This window comes from Equus caballus, chromosome 21 (genome assembly GCF_041296265.1).
Source record: "Equus caballus isolate H_3958 breed thoroughbred chromosome 21, TB-T2T, whole genome shotgun sequence".
NCBI classification, from domain to species: Eukaryota; Metazoa; Chordata; class Mammalia; order Perissodactyla; family Equidae; genus Equus; species Equus caballus.
Genome location: NC_091704.1, coordinates 43,906,487 through 43,929,026, shown reverse-complemented (window position 1 = coordinate 43,929,026; position 22,540 = coordinate 43,906,487). Strand labels below are relative to the sequence as shown.

Sequence of the window (22,540 nt, the reverse complement as noted above, 5' to 3'; positions counted from 1 at the left end):
ATTTATTGGGTCCATGAAAATAAATACATATGGAGCATCAAAAATATTAAGTTGAAATTATCTGAGGAGTCTACACTTACAAGGTAAGGACTTTATTCTCTGATTATTTCACAAATCATGGTTCTGTGTCAAAGATTAGCAGTTGAATGAAGTCAACAGGACACAGAATAATAATAGCAGTGGGGAAAAAGACTTTCGAAACATAACATTTTGAGAAAATCTAGTTTCAAATAATGACCCCACAAGAGTTAAGGAAATAGATGAAGTCAAAAAGAAGAGATAGCAATGGTTTAATTTTATTCACATATAGTTGCCATTAAAAGGTTAATTCATAAAAACATTTTCGCTATTCTAACATCCTTTGCCTCTCATCATCTCTTACAAATAAATCCCCACCGCAGAGCTGAAATATTAGAAGCTATATTGCAAACAGAGCACATTAAGTATTTTTTAAACCTTTAAAATATGGCTTATGAACAATTGCACATAGCAGGTTACCTATTAATATGTTACATATTAACAGATCTATGGTACCATTGTGGACAATCAGATTTCCTTGATATTAAAGAGGGAGTTGACATTTTTGTCAAGAAGACATTTTAAACTGTTAGGGGAGTTTCTATAGTGTGGAATTTCACTTCTTTATAAAGTGGTATCTTAAGTCTATCAATCATTTTTAAATCAAACCAGAAACTAGATCCAGATCTGAGAAAGCACTAATTTTTTTGTATGCATCATATAACTTTGTGCTATGAGTGTCTATGCAGATACTCAATTAAAAAAAGAAAAACAGATTCTTGTTCTGGATATACATCAAAACCTAGATTACCTTTGTATAGTAGCATTTATATAAAAAATTTGACAAGAACATGTTAAATGTTGCAAAAGTCAACTGGATTATACATCCTAGCTTACACAGAATTTACTTCTGAGCTCACTAGACTCAAGTTCTGAACATCAGGATTGTCTGTTTCATTCATCAGTGTATATCCAGCAATCGACACAGTACATGGCACAGAGTGGGTGTTCAATAAATATGTCAATGATTGAACAAAAATTTTTAGCAAAAATTTTTTCTGAAAAAAGAACTTTGAAAAATGGCATAAGAATACCAATTGTCTCATGATGCAGCAATAGGTGCTTTTTGTGAAAATACTAGGATTACTTATAAGTATATCAAGAATTAGATAAAATAGTTTCCCCCCAAAATAAAGGAACTCTCATAGTGGGAGAAAAAAAAGAAAAGCCATAACAGTTTATCCTCCAAAGCTAATGTGTGAAACTTGGAATATTAGCTAGGTGAAAACTACTATGATGTTAAAAGTAAGGCAATTCCAAAACTAATGTGTTTTGCATATTTATTAAAGAATCTATTTCCTTTCTGACAGTACTCCTACCACTAGGTGAAAATATTTCTTAAAAGTCTGACCAAAATCCTAGTAGAATATATCTAATCAGTTCATTCTTTTAGTCTTTGAATCCAAGTTAGAGAGTTTTAAATATGGAAGAAATCTATTAGACTCTGATCATTTTTAAAAAAATTGCCTATGACCTAAAATAGCTATTGGTAAGAGCATCATGATTTTGTCCAGATATATGTATTTCACCCAGCAGTGTCAAAATTAACCTGAAAGTCAATTAAATGAAAACATCGATAAATAATTTCAAAAATGATTGAGCTTTTTAAATCAAAACAGAGGTGTAACAATATCACTGTGTTCTGAAATTAGAAACTTCTTAGCACATATAAAAACCTTTACCTACTTCAATTAGGTCAATGTCAGGATTTATCAAAATTCTCCATCATCATCAAAATGTTTTACAAATCTTGATTTTTAGGTACTATAAAAAAATATACACTAATCAAATGATATGTGTATGGTCAGACCAATTCCACAGAGTTAGGAGAAAAGGGAAAGAAAAAAAACTTGTACAGTTAAATTTCAAATCCTAAACATTTAATCCTTTATTTGAGCCTACCTCTCTCAATTTAAAAAGATATCAGCACTTTTGGATACCACTGGTAAGCAATATAGAAATTTCACCAGTATCAATTCTAATCAGTTTAGTCCATCCACTTTCTTACACAGTGAACATCTTTTCCATCAGAATCCAACCAAAGAATAATGCAAATCTCACTTGATTAGTCACCTTTGAGCCTAGGCAGACTAGTCTCAATAATAACCAAAAAATGCAGCTTTATGACAGGCAGTCTTTCTGCAGTCCAAGTATTTTTCTGGTAATCAGAATGTGTCATCTGAGGAAATCCTTCACTGGTCTAGAAGCACAGTCCGAAGCTCATCTTCTTTATTGATCATCATTGAAGCAATTGCTCCATCATTAAACTCAAAAGAAGTTCCTCCATCCACAACCATACAGGCATCCCAACAACGAGAACGAACACAAACCCTAGACAGAAAGAAATGTCTGCTTAAACGTGAACAGTTTTCTTAACCCTAAATAATAGTTTCTTTAAAACATTTATTTTTTATCTAAACTGGCAGATCATTTGACCTTGATTTTAAAAATCAAGGTGCTCTTTGGTATAAGAGTGTTAGTAACTATGTAAATATATGGGTACATTATCAAATCTCAAAATTTAAGTGTTCAGGATAGCCCCACTCACCCCAACATTTATGAGTGAACAAGTTCATACTTGATGGAACTCACAGGCTTTTTCCATGTGACTGAAAACTGTTGCATTATTACCATTGCAAGTATGTTAAGTATGGAGGAAGAATCTAATTATTTTCATGTAAAATTTTTACCTAAGTATAACACACAACAGAAGCACAAAGTATTAGGGTACAGCTCAATGAATACACTTGTGTAACCATCACCCAAATCAGGAATGTTACCCAGCCTCCAGGAAGCTCTCTCATTGCCATCTCCCAGTCACCACTTCTGGCCCCTCTTTCCCAGCATATCCACTACCCTAATTTCAATCCCCAGAGTAGTAGTAGCTTCATCTGTTCTTGAACTTTCTATAAATGGAAGAATACAATATGATGCCTGTGTCTGGCTTCTTTTGCTCAATAGTAAGTTTGTGAAATTCATCCATGTTATTACATGTAATAGTAGTGTGTTCATTTTCATTGCTGTATGAAAACACTTCCACTGTATGAAAATACCAAAACTTATCTATCTCCTCACGCATATTTGAGTTTTTACCTATTGGGAGTAGTGTTGCTATGAATATTCTTTCTTTTGGGGGTGGGGCCGGGTTTGTTTTTGTTTTGAGGAAGATTAGCCCTGAGTTAACATCTGCTACCAATCCTCCTGTTTGTGCTGAGGAAGACTGGCCCTGAGCTAACATCCGTGCCCATCTTCTTCTACTTTATATGTGGGACACCTGCCACAGCATGGCTTGCTGAGCGGTGCCATCTCCACACCCGGGATCCAAACCGGTGAACCCCAGGCTGCCAAAGCAGAACATGCGCACTTCACCACTGTGCCACTGGGCCGGCCCCTGAATATTCTTGAGCATGTCTTTTGATGTACACGTTTCTGTTGGATATATACCTAGGAGTGGAATTATTGGGTCACTACGTATTCAGCTTTGGTAGATAAATGCCAAACAATTTTCCAAACTATTCCTAACAGTAGTGTATGAAAGTTCCAGTTGCTTCACCTTACCAACAACTGGTGTTTAGCCATTCTGGTGGGTGTGTATAGTATCATACTATGTAGTTTTAATTTGCATTTCCCAGATGAATAATAAGGTAAAGAACATTTCTTACATGTTTATCAGCCATTTGGACATCCTCTTTTGTGAAATGCCTGTCCATGACTTTGGCTATTTTTCTACAGGGTTGCCTATCTTTTTCTTACTGATTTGTACGAATTTTTATTGTCTGTATATTCTGGATATGAGTCCATTGCTGGATATAGGTACTGCAAATATCTCACTCTGTGGCTTGCCTTTTTATTTTCCTAATGGTGTCTTCACTAACAGAAGTTCTTAATTCTAATGTATTCAATTTATCAATCTTTCGTTGTTAAAGTGCTTGTTATGACATGTTTGAAATACTTTCCAACTGCCAAAGTCATGAAGCTATTCTATTTATATGAGCAAAAATTTAAATGAGTCTTTGTAGTCTCACCCAAAATGAGTACAGATGTGTTGATTAATCAAAATTAACTCTCAAATGAGTAAAGTGATTTTTAAGTAAGATGAGTTTCCTTTTTAGTGTCTTTCCTAGAGAAAAATCAATTGTGTATTCTTAAAAAGGAAAATATGCAAACTATAAGCAGCAATTTTGTTAAACTGTTCTTTGCTTGCCATGAGATAGATGACATTTTTTCATAATTATAGTAGGTTTTCTTGTTAATTTGGAAAATTGGACAACTTTTACAAAATAAGAAATTACATTCAGTTATTTATATCCTTTTCTGCTCAAAAAAGAAAAAAAACTGAAGCAAATTCAATAGATGTGGGTGAGGGTTCAGTTTTAGGGAAAAGAAATGAATCCTACTCTAAAGGTTTACTGCTATACAACTTAGGTTTTATATGAATGTTTGTCCTGCTTTTATTTCACAGCCTATGGAAAAAAAAAGTGCTTTCTAGTCAATTTCTCTTAAAATGATAATTTAGTCTTACTGTGTCCTAATACATCAATAAAACAAACAAATCCACATCACCCAATTAAATAACTATGCCCCTTCTATTCACTTAAATTTTAGTTTCTCTAAAATTGCACATTAAGTTTGAAAGAAAATATCATTTTAGCCAGTTTAGCATGATACCTCATTAGTTCCATAGATTCTACTTTTCCCACTAGATAAAGTTTGAATAAGTGAATTTAATGAAATTGAATACTTTTAAAACCAAGTATGCTTTTAATTACAAGGGATGAAAACATAGTCACCAGTCTGACAGTGGAAGCTTACTTTGAGGTAAAACAACGCTGACGACTGCTTGAGAAAATTCTGTTTGCTATTGGTTCTCGAATACTGAAAAGTATTTTTGGTTCTTCTGGACTGTAGAGCAGTGATTCATTATATTCGTTTGTTACTATGAAGAAAAAAAAAGTATTAGCACATTCAATAAAAGATGGTCACTTGAGAAGTACAAAATGAAAAAGAACGCTATCCTCAACTTAAAGGAGTGCTGTTTGAAAGGTCTGTTTGGTAGCAAGTTTCTTGGAACTCAGAACAAATTCATTAAAAAACCAAAAAAACCTTATAAATGAGGATTAGGTTCCAATATTAGCCCACAGAAACCTACATCATCCACAATGTAGCAGAAATGAGTACACTTGGGAAAAAGAAAAAAAACCCACAAAGCTGGTAGTTAAACAAAAATAGAGGAACTAGTTTATGGCACTCAAAAATGGAAGTTGAGCTGCTATATTCTCCTGCCAAGTCCTTTCCCAAAATACCATATCAAACAGTTCATAAGTTAATAGTCTTGATATAAAATGCAATCTCCAACAATGACAGGCAATATGCTTTTTCCAATGAAAATGCCATTACTCAAGATATTTTTAGAAATCTTTGGGACCTGCTTTCTCTCTAACCAAGAGGCCCATGAGAGTTGGCATGCAAAGCACAACTGGTTAAAGACAACTATACAAGGAAATCAAGCTTGAAAGAACAAACAGTTGAAAGCCACATTAAAAGACATTACAAGACTGTCAGATGATCCTACCTTATTTACCAAAATTTCATATGAATTATTTGGTTCTTTCAAAAAAATCTAATCCACTCTCAAAAAGAAAAATGTGCCTCTCTGGAAACTCACACACAAAACGTGCTAGCTCTAAAGGAAGGATTTCCAGAAGTGTCTGTAGCAGTGACGGCACCGCTGGCATTCACCGCCGCTTCTGAGGACAGTCAAATCTTCAAAGGAGTAACGTTCACTCAGTAAAGTGAAGTGGTATGTTTATTAAGGGAAAAATCAATCACTGTATTTTATATATACTCAAATTAATTTGCATACCTGATAAATTTCAGTTGGTTTATATACGTTATGTTTTAAGTTAAATTATATAATGAAGAATTAATTATGATAAATGCCTACTTCTCCTTTCTTTGGTACAGATTTAATGCTAATGCTAGCTCATAAGCCGTGATTAAAATAATCTTTTAGGTCTCACATTGAGAGGAGAACAGAGTCCATTTTAGAGAGCTGAAGGGGATTTTGAAGATTGAGTCCTGTTTTCAAACTATTTTAAAGGCCTATCTCCCCTACAAAGGAATTCTGATGTGGAAATCCAAAATATACAGATAAATGAACTGAAACTGTTAAAATACTTTATTATGTATTGCTAAATCATTTCAAAGGCAACCAAAACAAATAAGGTTTGTGTGTTTATGGATTACAGTTGTGTCCATATCCACTTTATGTCTGTATTTTGTTTTGGTTGAATATGTTGAAAAATCCTTACATAGGTAGTAGATGCAACTATAAACAAGTTTGGATTTTTTGTTGTTTTTTAAAAATAATTCACCTGAAATCTTAGGATACTCTTAATTAAACAGAGACACCAAGAAAAGCTTTAGTCTGAGGTCTGTTCAAAACTGATCCTGATAGATGAGTGGACTTTAGTGTGTTAAAATTTCACATGCAAATCAAATGAATGTGTTTTTCAGTTTAAGAATTTAAATATTTTTAAAAACTAAAATTTAAAGAATAAATGTGAAGCATCCCTACGCAGCAGCGATCTACTTCCACACCCTCATTTCACAGCTGAGGAAAGCAGAGGAGTGGAGAGTCACAGTCTTGCTCACAGTAGTGACTGGTTGGTCTGGGATTGGAACTCGGGTCTTCAAATTCCCTGATCAGTATCCTTTCTCCAACACTGCTAGTTCTCTTAAAGGAACCCTAAAGTAACTGGGCAGGAGTAGGTAGGAGAAGGGTAAAGCGAACATTTTAGTGAATGTGAAGATAAGCATTCACAGCTCAGTGAATTCCTTCTCATTCAGAGGATATTAATGACACACCGAGTTTAAGTATGCTTTTCCAGATGTGTATTTTTCTATCCCCCAACACATGTTTGCAGTTATACTGTTTTGACATAGAGGTTATATTTCATGGTTGACAAATCATAATATAAAATTGTCCAGCTTTAAAATTTTTATTGTTTAAATATATTTAAAGGGATATTTTATTAAGAGCATGTTTGGGTCAAAAAAGTACTGTGATTTGCTAATTAGATAAGTACACTTCACAATAACATCCTCAAAATCAATATAGAACTTAAGCGAAACTGTTAGTAGTTATGACCATTTGTCACTGACCTTTCTCTACCAATTCTCTGCTCAATGGAAGACTTAAATTTCCTTGTCGTTTTGCTATTGAAAAAGGAAAGGGGGGAATATCTTGATTAAATAAAATATTTCGTGTCGTATTACAGCTAACATATAATAAAATATATATATTATATAGCATATTATAAAATATAACAGCTATTTTGGTACTCACCAATATTTAAAACATCCTCCACAGCCTGAGTTGCAACCCTGTTAATATTGAATGACCTAGAAACAAACACCACATAAATTCTTTGTTTTAATTCTAAAAACATACTAAAAATGAAAAGGGAATAATCTACTTAATATACAAAGAGCTCTTACAAATTATGAGGAAAAAAACAACCAAAAGACAATAGCCACCTCACCTAGTTTTAAAAAGTAGGCAAAGTACGTGGATAAACAGTTCACAGGCTTATCTGAAACAATGCTCAATCTTCCTCATACTTAAGGAAATACAAATTAAAACAAGATTTTTCTCAGATTTACGAGCATTAAAAACTGCTAAATAATGTATTGGCATGGGACTAGGAAAAGAAGTATTCTCATACACTGATGGAATTATAGAAGTTGCAGTTGGAGGATAATTCTGCACTATTAAAATTTGAAATGAACATTATTCTTCAATCCAGTAATTTATCCTAAAATATACTTGCACAAGTAATACACAAAGACACATACAAGGATATTTACTGAAGCATTGTTTGTAATAGCAAAACAACTTAAATATTTATCCCTAGGAAACTGGTTAAATACATTTTATTATAGCTACACAGCAAAGAACTCCGCAGACATTAAAAAGAGTAAAAGAGAACGACATATGCTGATATAGAAAGATAACTAATATGTTAAGTTAAAAAACCAAAGATATTATATAGTATATATATTACTTCCCTGTTTTATTTACATTTTAAAAAAACCCAATTATATATATATATATATATATGGTGGTTGTGTCTGGAGATTAGTACTAGAGATATAAAATGAAAGAGAGATCAGCTTTCATTGTGTACCCTTTTGTACTATTTAACATATTTTTTAACATGTGTAAATATTTCTTTAAATCATAAAACCGTATCCTTAAAGGTGAGAAATATTTTACCAGTATGATGCCTCACTTAATCACTTGAAAACAAATGTTAACACAATATGAATACCTTTTAAAAGTAGCTCTGTCCTGGGGTCTATGAAGATGATTAAGGAAAGGTTTAAAACAAAAATCCTCCCAGGTAATTCAGAATTCCTCTACTGCCTGTAACTCTCCTCCCACAGCCTCAGTGGGTAATGCCAGTGAATAGGAATAACATGAGGCACACAACTCTAAACCTCAATCAGTGGCTCTTAACTTTTTTTGAGGAGGAGGAGTAAGAGATGCTCCATATACCCTTCTAACCCTATAGCCTTCACATTTTAAGAAATGTGAAAACATTTTGGACATTCTTTTAAGAAAAATGCAGACACACAAATTTTTACATTAAAAATTTGGGGTCATTCACAGACCAAATCCCTATGCTGAAAAAATCTAAGATCTCACCCTTACCTATTCTATTTTTCAGCATTATTTGCCTCTGATTTCACATTCCACAGCAAGCTCATGCTTTCCTATGTACCTTTGCTCATACTTACTATGTGGTATAAAGATTGTTTACTGAGGTTCACAATACCTATCCTCCTTAGTAGTACTGTCACACACTCCAAAACAAGGCGCTTAGGGCACTACATGGCTCATGGCAAGAACTCAACACTGAATGAAAATGTCAAATTGCAAGGGATATGTATGAGTTATATTCTAATTCCTCTGACTATCCACATTATGAGAAGATATCATTTTGAAATTCTATTTTAAGTCTAAAAGTCACATGAAAATGAGCTGTGTTTATTAGGGTTTCACTGAATATATAAAGGGTGAAAGATTTTAGTGACTAATATCACCTTATTGTAGTTAAGGTTCAATTTAAGAGGACGAAAGTCTTCTAAGACGCTCTAATATTCCTAGCACTGTGACATATTAGGGATACCACAAACCAACCCAAACTAAGTCCTCTGAATTGGGATTAAATTAAGACTAATTTCCTGTGATTGTAACCTGGATCTCAACCAATTCACTCTAACTTTAGGAGTGGTTTACATTCTACATCAAAGACAAACTATAAAGCAGGTGTTAGCTAGCACCTGATGACATTTTTCTTAGGTCTACAAACCTTCACCATTCTAAGAATTCCCATTTGAAATCAGACATAACTTCTACTAAAGACAACGAAATTGAAAGATAAATTGAGTCTCATATCCTCATCAGCTAGTAAAACTTACTCTCTCACTTAAGAACACCTCATCACCCTTCATTAAGTCTGCTAGGACAGAATGTATGGAGGAGGATTGGGAATAGTTTTAAGAACTAATGGAAACATATATGATCCCTCTCTGTTGTACTTCTCCCAGTGTACATAGTAAATAATATTTCACGCTGACAGGAGGACTGAGATAACAAAGCAACGATTCAGAAACACTTACTATGCAACTTAACCCCTACATCCTATGTCCTCTGGAAGAATTTTTGGAAATGCAAAGATGGGATACCTATTCCCTGAGCCCATTTTTTTTTTCCTGGGCACACAGGCTATATTTTCTTTCCCCTCTTGGCATACAGCCATGTGACCAAATTCCAGCTAAAGGAATGAGAGTGGGCATCATGGACAACACTTTTAAGCCTGTCTCAAACCTCCCACAGCTGACCCTCCATGCTTTCCCTCCTTCTGTGGCTTGATGTAAATGAGCGCAGTAACTTTCGCAGTTACGTTTAAAAGGTGGGAGGGCCACACGATGGTCGGAGTCTGGCTCCCTGAATCACCGCTCAGCGGAGAGCCACCTGCCAATTAGGAACATCCACTTGGACTCCACAGGAACAAGAAATAAACTTCTATTGTGTTAAACCACTGAGATTGTGGGTTTATCTGTTAAAACAATTAGCTTACTCTAAGTTATAAACTTCCACATTTCATATTCAAACCAAGGAATATGAAAGGTCACATAGGAAAACAATCTCCATATCAAAAATTAAAATAAGAAGAGTAAAAGAAATAGGCTACCCTATTTCTTTCTTTCCAGTAACTCTTCAGAGGTCTACCATTTACAGTTAAGTCCAGAATTTAGATTGTGCATTCACCATTTATTAGCCACATGGCTTTGGGCAAGTCAGTTAACTTCTGAGGCTTTTTATACTCTATTAATGAAAATAAAATCACCTACTTCTAGAGTATTTTTGAGATTTAAATAATACACTTAGCTTGGGACAGAGAAAATGCTCAGAAATGGTAGTGTGATAAAATAAAAATTGTCAACATATAGAAACACACAGCTTTTCCTCAGCTCCTAGAATTCTCTTCTCTCCCCTCATTTTCTGAAGAAGAAAAGGACAAGAGATGAATGGGGAATGCAATCATAGCAAACGAATTATCAGTAATGAGAAGGAAGAGGGTAGAACATGTTAGAAGCAAGCAAGCTGCACAGGCTGAGTAGAGAAGAAAACAGTGAGTAACCAAGGTGGCAGGGACAGGATGCCGTCAGTGAGACAGAGTGCTACACCAGAGCACAGGAGACAGTAGGAGACTTTAATAAGCAACACAGAAAAGCCTGAAATTCTAATCTAAGCCATCCTTATCCACACGCAACATTAACTCAGGACTCAACTGTAAGGTGTGGGGGGGGGGCGGGGGGGTGTGGATATTTTTAAAAGCCTAGTGCCTCTTATTCTTAATGTTCTTCTCACTACTAAAAGCTTGAAAACTGAAACTATCAAAATTACACACACACACACACACACCCCACCAAGGCACAAGTAAAGCCCACTGCCTTTCACATAAGAAACGTTTCATTAAGATTAGCAAGTTTACCTTGACAATTCTTCAATACAACCTAGCGACTCTTCTTTCAACCGTGTGACCTCTATAGATAACTCCCCCTCTCCATTTAAAAGCTGGCAGTGAAAAAGGCATTGGTTTTGAAGTCAAGCACACCTGTGCTTGTATCCAAGTTCTGACACTTACTGGTCATGTCACCTAAGCCTAATTATTTATCCTTGCTAAGCTTCAACTTCTTCCTTTATAAAACAGGGATACCACTTTCGTGTAGGATTTCTTTAAATCAATGTATAAGAAGTACCTAGCATAGTATATTCAAAGTAACAGAGGCTAAAAAAGTAATGCTGAAAAAACAGGAAATAAAACTCCATTTTAAACTACCAAATTTAAAGTCACAGCTTGATAAGCACTGTTTTAGCTGTATTTGTGAACATATAGTCATTTACTCAAAAAATACTTGAGTGAATATGTATTAGGTACAGTGCTCTGCACACAAAAAATTAAGCAGGAAAAAAAACCCACTAGTCACCATCCCACATGCCTCAAGTTGTTCAAACTAGCTGGGTATTAGCTTATTAGCTAACTAATAATGTGTAAGTGCTATAATAGCGCTATGAGGAAAAAGAACTCAGGAAGGACAAAAAAAGAGATTAATTAATTATGCTTATAAAAGGAACTAGGTCCTAGTAAAGATTTCCTACAGAGAATGACATTTGACAACTGGATTTTTCAGCAGTGGATGGACAGTGGAGGCATTTAATGCAGGATGAAATTGCACTGAGCAAAAACAAAAAGGCCAGAGAGAACATGGCTTGTGCTGAGAATCCCAAGTAGCCCAGAGTCTCCAGTGTGCTGGCGGGTGAGTGTAGGGCAGCAGTAGGCAGACAAGGTACCAGAGGTCACATTTAAAGGGCCTATATGACAGACTGAGTAACGTGAACATAGCCAGGAGTCAACGAAAGTTTCAAAGCACGGAAGGGATCTAGTCAGATTTTATCTCCGTCTTTGAAATATTACTCTGTTGGTAGTATGGATGACAGACTGAGGAACAAAGGGTGAGGCACCAAGAATACTCACTAAAATGAGGGGGCCTAGACCAAAGATATAGCAGCAGAAACTGAAAAACAAAAGCCAAGGACTTTAGAAGTGCAACTGATAGGATTTAGGGACCGGTATGTGTAGAGGGGAGAAGAGGGAGACTCGAAGGTAAGAGCAAGGTTTTGAGGAGCAATGTTTTTGCTCTAGAGCATGAAGTCAAGGTAAACAGCAATACTATAAGCAATACAAGGAACACAGGAGGAAAAACTGAAGACAATAAATTCAGTTTTGAATGTGTTAAATTTGAGGTGCTATTAACATTCTATTTAGTAGGTAATTTTAGAATGTGAGTTTGTCATCGGGAGAGAAGACTGCTACAGATAGGAGTGGTAGGCACCTGCATGAGTGTACTAAACAGCAGAAGAGACTACCTAAAGGGAGGTTACAGAGTAAGCAAGACACAGGATGCCCCCCTTAGCTGTTTAGGCCTTTAATGCACAAACTTCCAGCATATTTTTTTGTGTTGTACTTTGTTTTCATTTCTTTACTATTATTAAAATATTCATTTAAAATAAATACATATAGGCCCCCAAACATTTCTCATTTTCTTTTTTCTCTTTACAAAACTAGGGCACTAGGCTAAATAATGACCAAGTCCAGGTTGCAGCAGTAATCTAAGACGTCAAGGCACGACTCCTAGACCCAGTTGATGAGTGGAGCAGAAACTGATCCAAACAATATAGAACCACCCTGCTACCTGTTGCATATTAGAGAGCTTGGAAACACCAATACGAGATATTAAGTAACTTACATCACTTAAAGAATTTCACAAAAGTTGATAAGCCCCATCCCGAGTTACTCACCAAGCCTTTGATCCTGTTCCAGTACACAAATTGAGCCCTGAGCTCTTCTGTTTTTCCCATGGACCATCATCAACTGAAATCTCATAGTAGGAAGCCCTATGAATTGAGAATATAAAACTGGATTTGCTGCTTATGGCTCACAGTAAATAAGACAGCCTTTTTCAGAACTGATGAAATCTAAATAGGCCAGCTTAACTTAGACATACCTGACTTAGCAGACACACACATCATGAGGCTAACTCCAATACTGATTACGTGAAAAAGTTAAAAACAAATTCTGCATGTCTACATCCTTCTTTAATCTACATGCTCCTTTCTATCAATACTTTAACATTTCAAACAAGGGCTTCTTGTAAATTTTTACCTAGCACTGCTGCTACTGCTTTAATGGAATCTAACATATACAGAACCTTAATTCAGAACTCAAAAACAAAATACCTTTTTTTTTTCTGAGGAAGATTAGCCCTGAGCTAACATCTGCCACCAATCCTCCTCTTTGTGCTGAGGAAGACTGGCCCTGAGCTCACATCCATGCCCATCTTCCTCCACTTTACATGTGGGACGCCTGCCACTGCATGGCTTGCCAAGCGGTGCCATGTCTGTACCCGGGATCCAAATTGGCAGACCCCAGGCCGCCAAAGCAGAACATGCGCACTTAACCGCTGCGCCACCAGGCCAGCCCCCAAAATACCATTCTTAGGCAAGGTTCACTCTTGGTGGCTAGTCCTTGATATCTCTAAGTCTGTATCTAATCCTTCAAGTTACCAATAATTTCTGCTAAATTCTTGTTTCTTAAGTTACAAGCTAATGTGCCTTTTGAATTGATAGTAAGTTAACAGAGATTATTAATAAAGTTCTAAAGAGAAGTCTCATACGATACTGGATTAGTGGACAAAACTAGGGATAGAACTGCAATTTCTTAAGAGATAAATATTTCTCTGAGTACTTCAAAAATATGAAATCAAGTGGTTTTCTGATACCAGCAAAAATAGCATTATTCTTTAACTGCATGAATGTATGAATGATTTGCAACTATTCAAAGAACTTTTGAAACATGTAAAAGCCTATTTTGTAAGCTCTATCTTGAAATAATGGTATCTGATCAACACTGGGTTACTTCACTCCAGCAAATAAAAAAGTTAAAATAAACTCAATAAAATACAGCTTTTCAAAATAATGACAATTATTAGACACATTTGCAAAAACTAACGCTCTACAGATAATTTATCTCTTATTCTAAATCTTTCAGTGTCAACCTCCTAATCTGTGAAGGTTTTACATGATACAACTCCTTTCCACTTTTTCTTTGAAATCAACATCCTTCATAAAAATAAAAGACAGCAGGCCTAATATTCACATTTAATCCATTTTATAGCTTTGTTATGTCTTCCTAGAAAATTAGGAATTTTAGGTATATTAGGAGCCTGTTACATACAAGACAAGCCACCAGCCAAATCCATAGAAATGGCTGCTATTATGCCAGAATCACACGGAAACAAGAGATTAGAGGTAAATGGGGATAGAAGAGAAGCAGAGGTCGACAGGAAGAAAAGTATAGTCAGGTGAGAGATGTTGAGCCCAAAACAATGAGCAAATTTAGTGTCATTCTCACATGCAGGTTTATCAAGATTAGTCAACTCATAGAACTTCTGTTTCAGGGAAATTATTTTTTTTAAGGCAGCAATAAAACTCACAGTCCCTTTAGAGTGGGTATACTTCTTCTTAAATTGTCCACTGCTACAGCCCAAGAATAAGACATTCTAGGTTAGAACAAATAGGAGAAAAGAGAAAAAAAAAAATTGGGCTTTTAAAATGTTCTTAAATCTAAGAACATTATAAATGAGGCAGGAATAATATTGCTGCACTTCATATTTTCCAAGCAAAGCACTAAAGTTTTCAGGGCACAGTGAAGCCTCAATATAGGATGTGGAATCAGAAATACTGAGTTTATAATTACAGTTCTGATGCTATCTAATTATATGAACTTGGGCAATTTATTTGAACTCTCCAAATCTCAATTTTTTCACTGATAAATATAACTACATTTTTTACAAGGTTGCTATGAGCACTAAAAATAATAACATACACAATACACACAGTGCCTGACACAAAGCAGGCGCCCAATAAATGTTCATTTCCTTTCTGCCTAAGGGTCTATGTCATGGAATCTTTACAGATAAGTGTTAATACCTCAAATAGTTAAACCTTTTTCAATAGTGTCAGAAGCCTACCCATTGCTGTCCTTATCTTAGTATAGATACAAGGTGAGGCATCAAAGAACACAAAAAAGCAGCAGCAGCAGACATTATTTAGGAGATAAACCAACCGAATCACTACTGCCACAAAAAATAAAAGCATTCAACCTAAATTCTCCAATGGGACTTCACTGAATTCCCAAGTCTATCAATTGATCCTAGTTTTTCTCCTTTTATAAGTTATTTTTTAGTAAGTACAAATTATAAAGCAACACTAGTAGAAGCCCTCAGAAGTTACAACCTTTAAAATACACTAACAGAATAAGTTGTCTTCTGTCTTATGTCTTTAGCAATAATGACTAGATTACATCACTAATTAAATTTTCTCCCTTCTCTATCACATAAATGTATCCATTATTTCCATATTGCTTCAAACTTGATATGCAGCAAAAGAAGAAATGCTTCATATATAGCATGTCTTACTATATGAAATAAAGTTTTATTCTTTACTATATTTTTAAGTTCTTTAAAGAATATATTTTTACCTGATTTCTTTGAAGAATAATTTTACTTTTAATACATTTTTAAATTATGTATTTTACCACTCTCCAAAAAATTAAAATACCACTACCTTTATCTTATTCATCTTTATACCCCCTCCTAACATATTACATATAGTAGGTGTACAATATACTTTTATTGAATAAATTTAAAATTACATTAATCAAAATAATTACAACTCAAAAAGACTGTTCAAATCATTCCACTGAATCAGGTTTTGTCTTTTTCAGTACTACCTAAGTCATTGGCTAAAACCTTTTTTAATTAAGACAAACTTTTCTCAACATAATTTCTTATCAAAGGATACGACTCAGAATAAACTGAATTTCAGAATATATGGAACTCTGAGTAAGCAACGGAATCAACTACATGACCTTCAAAGGATCACATGGTTCTGGTAGGAGCAAAGTGGGACACAGATTCACCTCTCATCTTCCACCTCTAATTTACTTACATCCACAAAATGAGAAGTAAGGCAAGTGTTAAAGTACTGCCAAGAGTTAAATTAACTTTACATTACGGCAGTCATTTTATAACCGGTAATTAACGTCACGCAAAAAAAAGTTTTGCAAAAAAATTCTGCTGACAAGTTAAGCCTAAGTTATACTTAACACTCACAAAACAGATTTCATCAGTAATAAAACACAGACTATATTTTTATACTCCTAATGAAGAACTTTATTAACTTTAATTTTTGGTAATAATGGTGACAAACTTTAAACTGTCAACACACTTGCCTTCTGATGTTGCAATAAAAAGGATCCAATATCACCTATGTAGTATTCCTGACAAAAATGTTTAGTCTGAATCTTACCATGCAGAGAAAGAAAAATCATCCAAATCTAAAATAAGGAATATTCTGCAAACGAATTGCCTTAGGCCATTCAGAAATATTAATATCATGAATGACAAAACAGGGGCAGGGCTAAGGAACTGTTTTTAACTAATTCTAAAGGGCCATGTTGGTCAAAGGCAATGTGTGATCCTAGATTAAAATAAGCAAACAAATAAATCAGCTTTAAAGGACCTTATTAAGACAATCAGTATGGAAATTTTAATATGGACTGACTATAAAGGTTTTATATCAATTGCAAATGTATGCCTAGTATATCATTCTTATAAATATTTATAAACTACCCATATGATAGATTAAAGGCTCTGGGAAATACCGCAGTAAAGAAATCTGAATATGTTTGTTTAACCTAGGGTTTCACAAACTTTTCTGGCCATCGAATCTTCTTTCCTCTTAACATATATTAACATGTATGAAGGTTGTGGAAATATTTTATTATACAATTCATTTCTATTACTTATATAGTATTAATTATTTACAAATCTTAGGATGTAGAAATTGAATAAATACGTAAAAAAATACTAAAATATTAAATTCCAAACTCAAGATTACAGGCTTAAAAGTACCTGGATGATAGACTCTCCCCAATGAAGACTTCGTTTAGTGCTCTCACTGGCAAAAGCTGGGGTCCTGACGCCTCACACCCTGTAGGTAATGAAAAAAAAATCCAAGATAGCTCCTTCAATTTTACAAATGTATGATATAAATTTTATAAAACATTAAAATTTTCAGATTTTTGTCTTAATAGAATCATATACTTTAAGATTATTAACATATAAATCAAATAGTTCTTATTTAAAGTGTTTGTAATATAAACCTCAAAGTCACCTAACATTATACTGCAATGACACCCCCATTTCTCCAAAATAAAGCTTAATTCTTCGTGAAACAATTTTTCAAGTGTGATGAAATATATTTCTCCATCTCATAAGATTCTTGTCATCACACTTAACTTAGTTTTACTCTGGAAGCTTCAGAGGTGGAAATTATCAAGTCCTTCCAAAGGAGAGCCATTTTTGATTTAAGTCGCAAATTACATGCATAGCTCATACTGGAAACCAAATCAGTTATGTTAGAGATCAGATTTTTTTTTTAAATAAAATCTCCAGAGTGTTTTTAGCAATGGCAGCATTGGAGGAATACTGCCACATCTCCTTTCATGATTCCTAAAAAATGTCATCTTTTCTTTTTTTACTCTATAAGGTTGTATGCACAGCTTAAGTAATCTTCCTTGAAAATTACTTAAACGTCACTCCATCACACAAAATCCTCCGAAGGCTTCTCACTACTTTCTGGATCAAACTTGCGATTGTCACCTTCAAATGGTTTCTTTTACATATTTTTATCTTTTATCAGTCTCTAATTGGAAATGCCAACCCCATCTTCTCAAAGTCACTAAGAGCAGATTCACTGCAACCAAGTATCTCCCACTGGACAAGCACCAGGGGACAAGTTCCCTTTTTTGTTTCCTCCACACTTTCTCCTAAGTCAAGGCTTAAAAGTTCACCCCAATTGTGGTGGCTAGCCTCCAAGATGGTCCCCAGTGATTCCTGACTCCTGGTATTCACATTCTTGTGTAACTCTCCCTATCACATCATACCAGGATTAGTCTATGTGTCCAACATACGGCAGAAATGATGTTATGTCACTTCTGAGATTTGGGTAAGAAAGACACCCTGGCTTCCACCTTGGTCATGCTCTCTCTCAGATCACTTGGTCTGGGGGAAGATATTTCATGAGCGGTCGAATGGAGAGGCCAACCTAGTGAAGAACTGAAGCCTCCTGCTCACAGCCACGTGATGAGCTGGGGAGCGGATCTTCCAGTCCCAGCCATATCTTCAGATACTGCTGTCCAGCCGGCAGCTTGACTGTCACCTCCTGAGAAACCCTAAATCAGAACTAACAGGCCAAACTGCTCCTGGATTCCTGACCTTCACAATTTCTGTGAAATCATAAATATTTATGTTTTAACATACTAAATTTTGAGGTAATATGTTATACAGTGTCTAATACACATTAAACACTTAATACACTAATAAAACTTTCCACCATTGTCACCAACCACTGACTTGCTAGCCTGATTATTATTATATTCTCTGTTTATATGTTTATTGAACACTAATTACAAGATCTCATTTCTTTTGGAGTATAACTGCCTAAAGAGGACCCAACTATTCTTTCAAATATAACAAGTTGTTATTACAATGCCAAGGACCCTCTGAAAACTTTAACGTGATCAGCTCAATCTCATAATACAATACAAAGAATTTGACACAAAAAGCTATGTAAAAAAGATTTGATGTGTTTAATCAAATTAGATTGCACTTAGACTATAAAACCTGCTAACTTTTGAAAGTGTCTTAATTTGATACTAGATATATTCACATTCTCATACCTGACAGTTTTACAAATGAAAAAACCTAAAAGTTATTGTTTAAATGTTTTTCTTTACATAAGGTAATTACTAATGGAATTGTTTTACATCACCCCACAGATTTTCAGCAAATGTTCAACTAACAGTATGTACGTGCTAAATATTACTAACTAATAAATCTGAATTCTCACCATCAAAACTGTATCCATATGTTTTTCTTTCATATGGTCTTGACTGTCTACCTTTATTTCCATTTTTCCTCATCCTAATTTTCCTCTCCATATTGCACTTTTATTATGTATACTTGCTGAATTTCACCTGAAATCCTTTGTCAAAGGAGGAAAAGAATCAACAAAATTGCTTCCAAGTCTCATTAATCATCTTAATTCTGCTTATATTTTCTTTCATGCTAATTGAAACATTACCTAATCATGAAATTGTTCATTTATAACTTGCCTCAAATAGGACATGAAAAGATGGACTCGATACCAATTGACAATTTTTCTATCCAAGAAAATTGATTACAAAATTATAATTTATATTCTTAAATATAAAATTGTTATACTAGTCACGGGGACTGCTACACTGTGCAATTCTCTCACACTGTCATTTTGTGGGACAATGTTTCCAGGTCTACTTGCATTGGGTATACCTATGAGACTAGTAATAGCCAATAGGATATGAGCAAAAGTAGTGAGAAAGTCTGGCTCTTAAAGCTCCCCTTAATATCCTTCACATTCCCACTGTCTTACTCTCCCCACAAGCTAGAGAATCCAATAGAAGACTCAGAGCCTTAGAAGATGGTGAGAGCCACTGTTTGGAAGTTGCTTGAACACTCCTTGGACAGTGAGATGAGCTAGAAACAAATCCTCGTTACATTAAGCCACTGGAATTCTGGGATGTTTATCAAATCAATTCACTTATCAAAATTAATATAACCAGCCACGCAAACAAGAAAGTTACAAGTTCACGTGAGTAAAGTTTTTAAAAGTAATAAATAAACCACCTCTACTTTCCCTCGAAGGTATATACGTAATAAAAATGAATTCTTCTTCATTAACTTGTACACAAATACAATCTAGTTGAGGACAGCTTACACTACATAAGATAGAAAATTCTGGGGGGCCGGTCCGGTGGCACAGCAGTTAAGTGCACAAGTTCTGCTTCGGTGGCCCGGGGTTTGCCAGTTGGGATCCTGCGTGCGGACATGGCATGCTTGGCAAGCCATGCTGTGGTAGGCGTCCCACATATAAAGTAGAGGAAGGCAGGCAGGGATGTTAGCTCAGGGCCAGTCTTCCTCAGCAAAAAGAGGAGGATTGGCAGATGTTAGCTCAGGGCTAATCTTCCTCAAAAAAAAAATTATAATAAGATAGAAAAATTTATTTGCTTGAAGACATATCTTCCCTTTTTTAAGGTGAAAGTAAAAAAGAAAACTAGGATTTTTTATTCTTTGTAATCTTTTGTTCTAAATTAGAAAGCTAAATCAGGGATGAAACACAGTGGTATATTTATAATCGCAAATCTACTCCTATCTTCAAAAATCCCAAATGGCAGGTTCCTAAGAAATGTTTCCTGCCAACTTGAAGAGAATTTAAATAGAACATATGAGATGTATCTTGAAATTTTCCTAAATTTTTCCTCAGAAAATAAAGCTATCAAAAAAAACCCTTCTAATAAAAGAGCGCTCTAATATAACTGTTAACAATAATAATTTAACAATTATAAGTATAGCAATTTCCAGTGTTACTATTGAGAAATCTGAAATTACTCTGATTCCAGATTCTTTGTATATATAAGTTTATATATATATATAGTCTTTAAATACAAAATAACGTGCTCTAACCACAATCACCACCACCACTTCCTCTCTGGAAGTTTGTAGGAGCTTTATTTTATCCCTAGCATTCTGACATACCTTGGTGTGGAAGCTTTTACCATTAATTCTGCTAAGTATTTTGTGGGTCCTTTCAATTCAAAGACTAGCGCCTAAGTTTTGAGAAATTTTCTTGTATTATTTTTATTTTGAACATTTTCTCTGTTCTTTTTTTAGAACTATCATTAATCAGATATGAACATCCTGGATGTCACTAAGTTTATATGTAATTTTGATTCTATATATGATATATTAACTTAGTTTATAAACTAAAAACACTGAATCTGAGATAGGAATCTGAGCAATGAATCTCTGAATACCAATCTACATCTTCCCTTTAAGACTGTTGGTAAAAAGAGCCAAATCATGAACATCTTTCAGTGGTAGCAACAAGTTCTTTTGGTGAGGAATAAGGCAAAATTTTTAGCTAAGATTTTAAAATCTTACTTAATAGTTATTGCAGTCTTTCAAAAAAATAATAGGAATTCATTGCATGTAATTACTTAAAAGATTTCTAAAATCAAATGATTTTTTTCAGAGGGAGAAGGAGCATCTTTAAAATATGACATGAACACACAGTTAAGGAACATCCTAACCTATAAAGCTATAAATCAGCATGAAAAACTCATAGAAAATGAATATAAATAAACATCTGGTACCATGACAGGACAGAGACAGAAAGCAGATAGGTAAAGGGAGTTTTTCCTGATAAGTTTAATCAAGAAATGAAACACAGGAGAAAAAAATATATTTTTATGCAGTCCATAGATATTTAGGATATCTCTTGGGATCTTTTTGCGTCATGAAAGTCTTACAGTTACTGGAAAAAGTGAGAAAATATGGCTAACTTATAATGCACAAATTAGCTCAAAACTGAGAGTTCACCTTAATTCTTACAACAAAAAAGCTGCATATTACCTTTTGCTGATATTCTTGTAGCAGATTATACAAATATTTGAAACACAAATCTTAAAGCTGGGATGCAAAATTTCCCAACAAAAAGGTTTTAATTAATAACTACAACTATAGTATATTTAAATGTGACTAGATAAATGTATAATTACGAAGAAATCTTCCACAGATTAGCTCATTTTATTTCTCCTGCTTTCTTTTTCTTTTTTGACATTTCCAAGATTAAGGCCAAGAATCTTTCCTTAAATATCAACTATCCTCTTGGATTTCATAATCCTTCCCTAATCCACTTGTCCTTAAACCCATTCTAGAAAACATTTCTCCTAGAAATATACTGTATTCCTTACTTCAGAATCTAATCATAATAAATTTTACACCTCAAGTAGTTCACTGTACTTTCTTAAGTGTTCTTAGTGGCACTAAAATCCCCAAATAATTATAAGTTCACTTCTAGAAATTAGAGATCAAAGGAACTGTAAGTAAAATATTGCCCTAACACTTCTAATTCCCAATCCACCTACTTTCATCATGAACTCTTTCAATGTTGAAGGCTCTACTATGCTGATGTAAACTGAGCTGCTGTTCATGAAGGTCCACAGGAACAGGGTTTATGCCAGTGCCTTCAAGGTATAACCTGATTCGCTGCCTCCATAACCACCTTAGGAGAGTAAAGGAAGAACAAGCTGTGTTAAGACAGAATAAATTAAACTAAGAGTCAGACATTATAATTTCACCAAATTCAAAATTTCATGTTAAAAAA

At 34.5% G+C, this 22,540-nt stretch overlaps 1 protein-coding gene across 5 annotated transcripts in view; it reads right to left on the bottom strand.

The window, feature by feature from the left end:
* Positions 1–280: 280 nt before the first annotated feature.
* Positions 281–22,540, bottom strand: part of NADK2 (NAD kinase 2, mitochondrial) — a 45,168-nt gene continuing 22,908 nt past the window's right edge. For 3 of the 5 annotated variants that reach the window (XM_005604310.4, XM_023625734.2, XM_070245912.1), the window contains exons 6-13: positions 22,302–22,438; positions 17,188–17,266; positions 14,707–14,772; positions 13,013–13,108; positions 7,427–7,482; positions 7,243–7,296; positions 4,891–5,014; positions 281–2,409 (exon numbers count right to left, since the gene is read on the bottom strand). In XM_005604310.4, the coding sequence (XP_005604367.3) occupies positions 2,271–2,409; positions 4,891–5,014; positions 7,243–7,296; positions 7,427–7,482; positions 13,013–13,108; positions 14,707–14,772; positions 17,188–17,266; positions 22,302–22,438 (751 nt within the window). In that variant the 3' untranslated portion in view covers positions 281–2,270. The remainder of the gene's footprint in view (positions 2,410–4,890; positions 5,015–7,242; positions 7,297–7,426; positions 7,483–13,012; positions 13,109–14,706; positions 14,773–17,187; positions 17,267–22,301; positions 22,439–22,540) is intronic. The other 2 variants (XM_005604311.4, XM_023625735.2) reach the window with 1 other exon arrangement.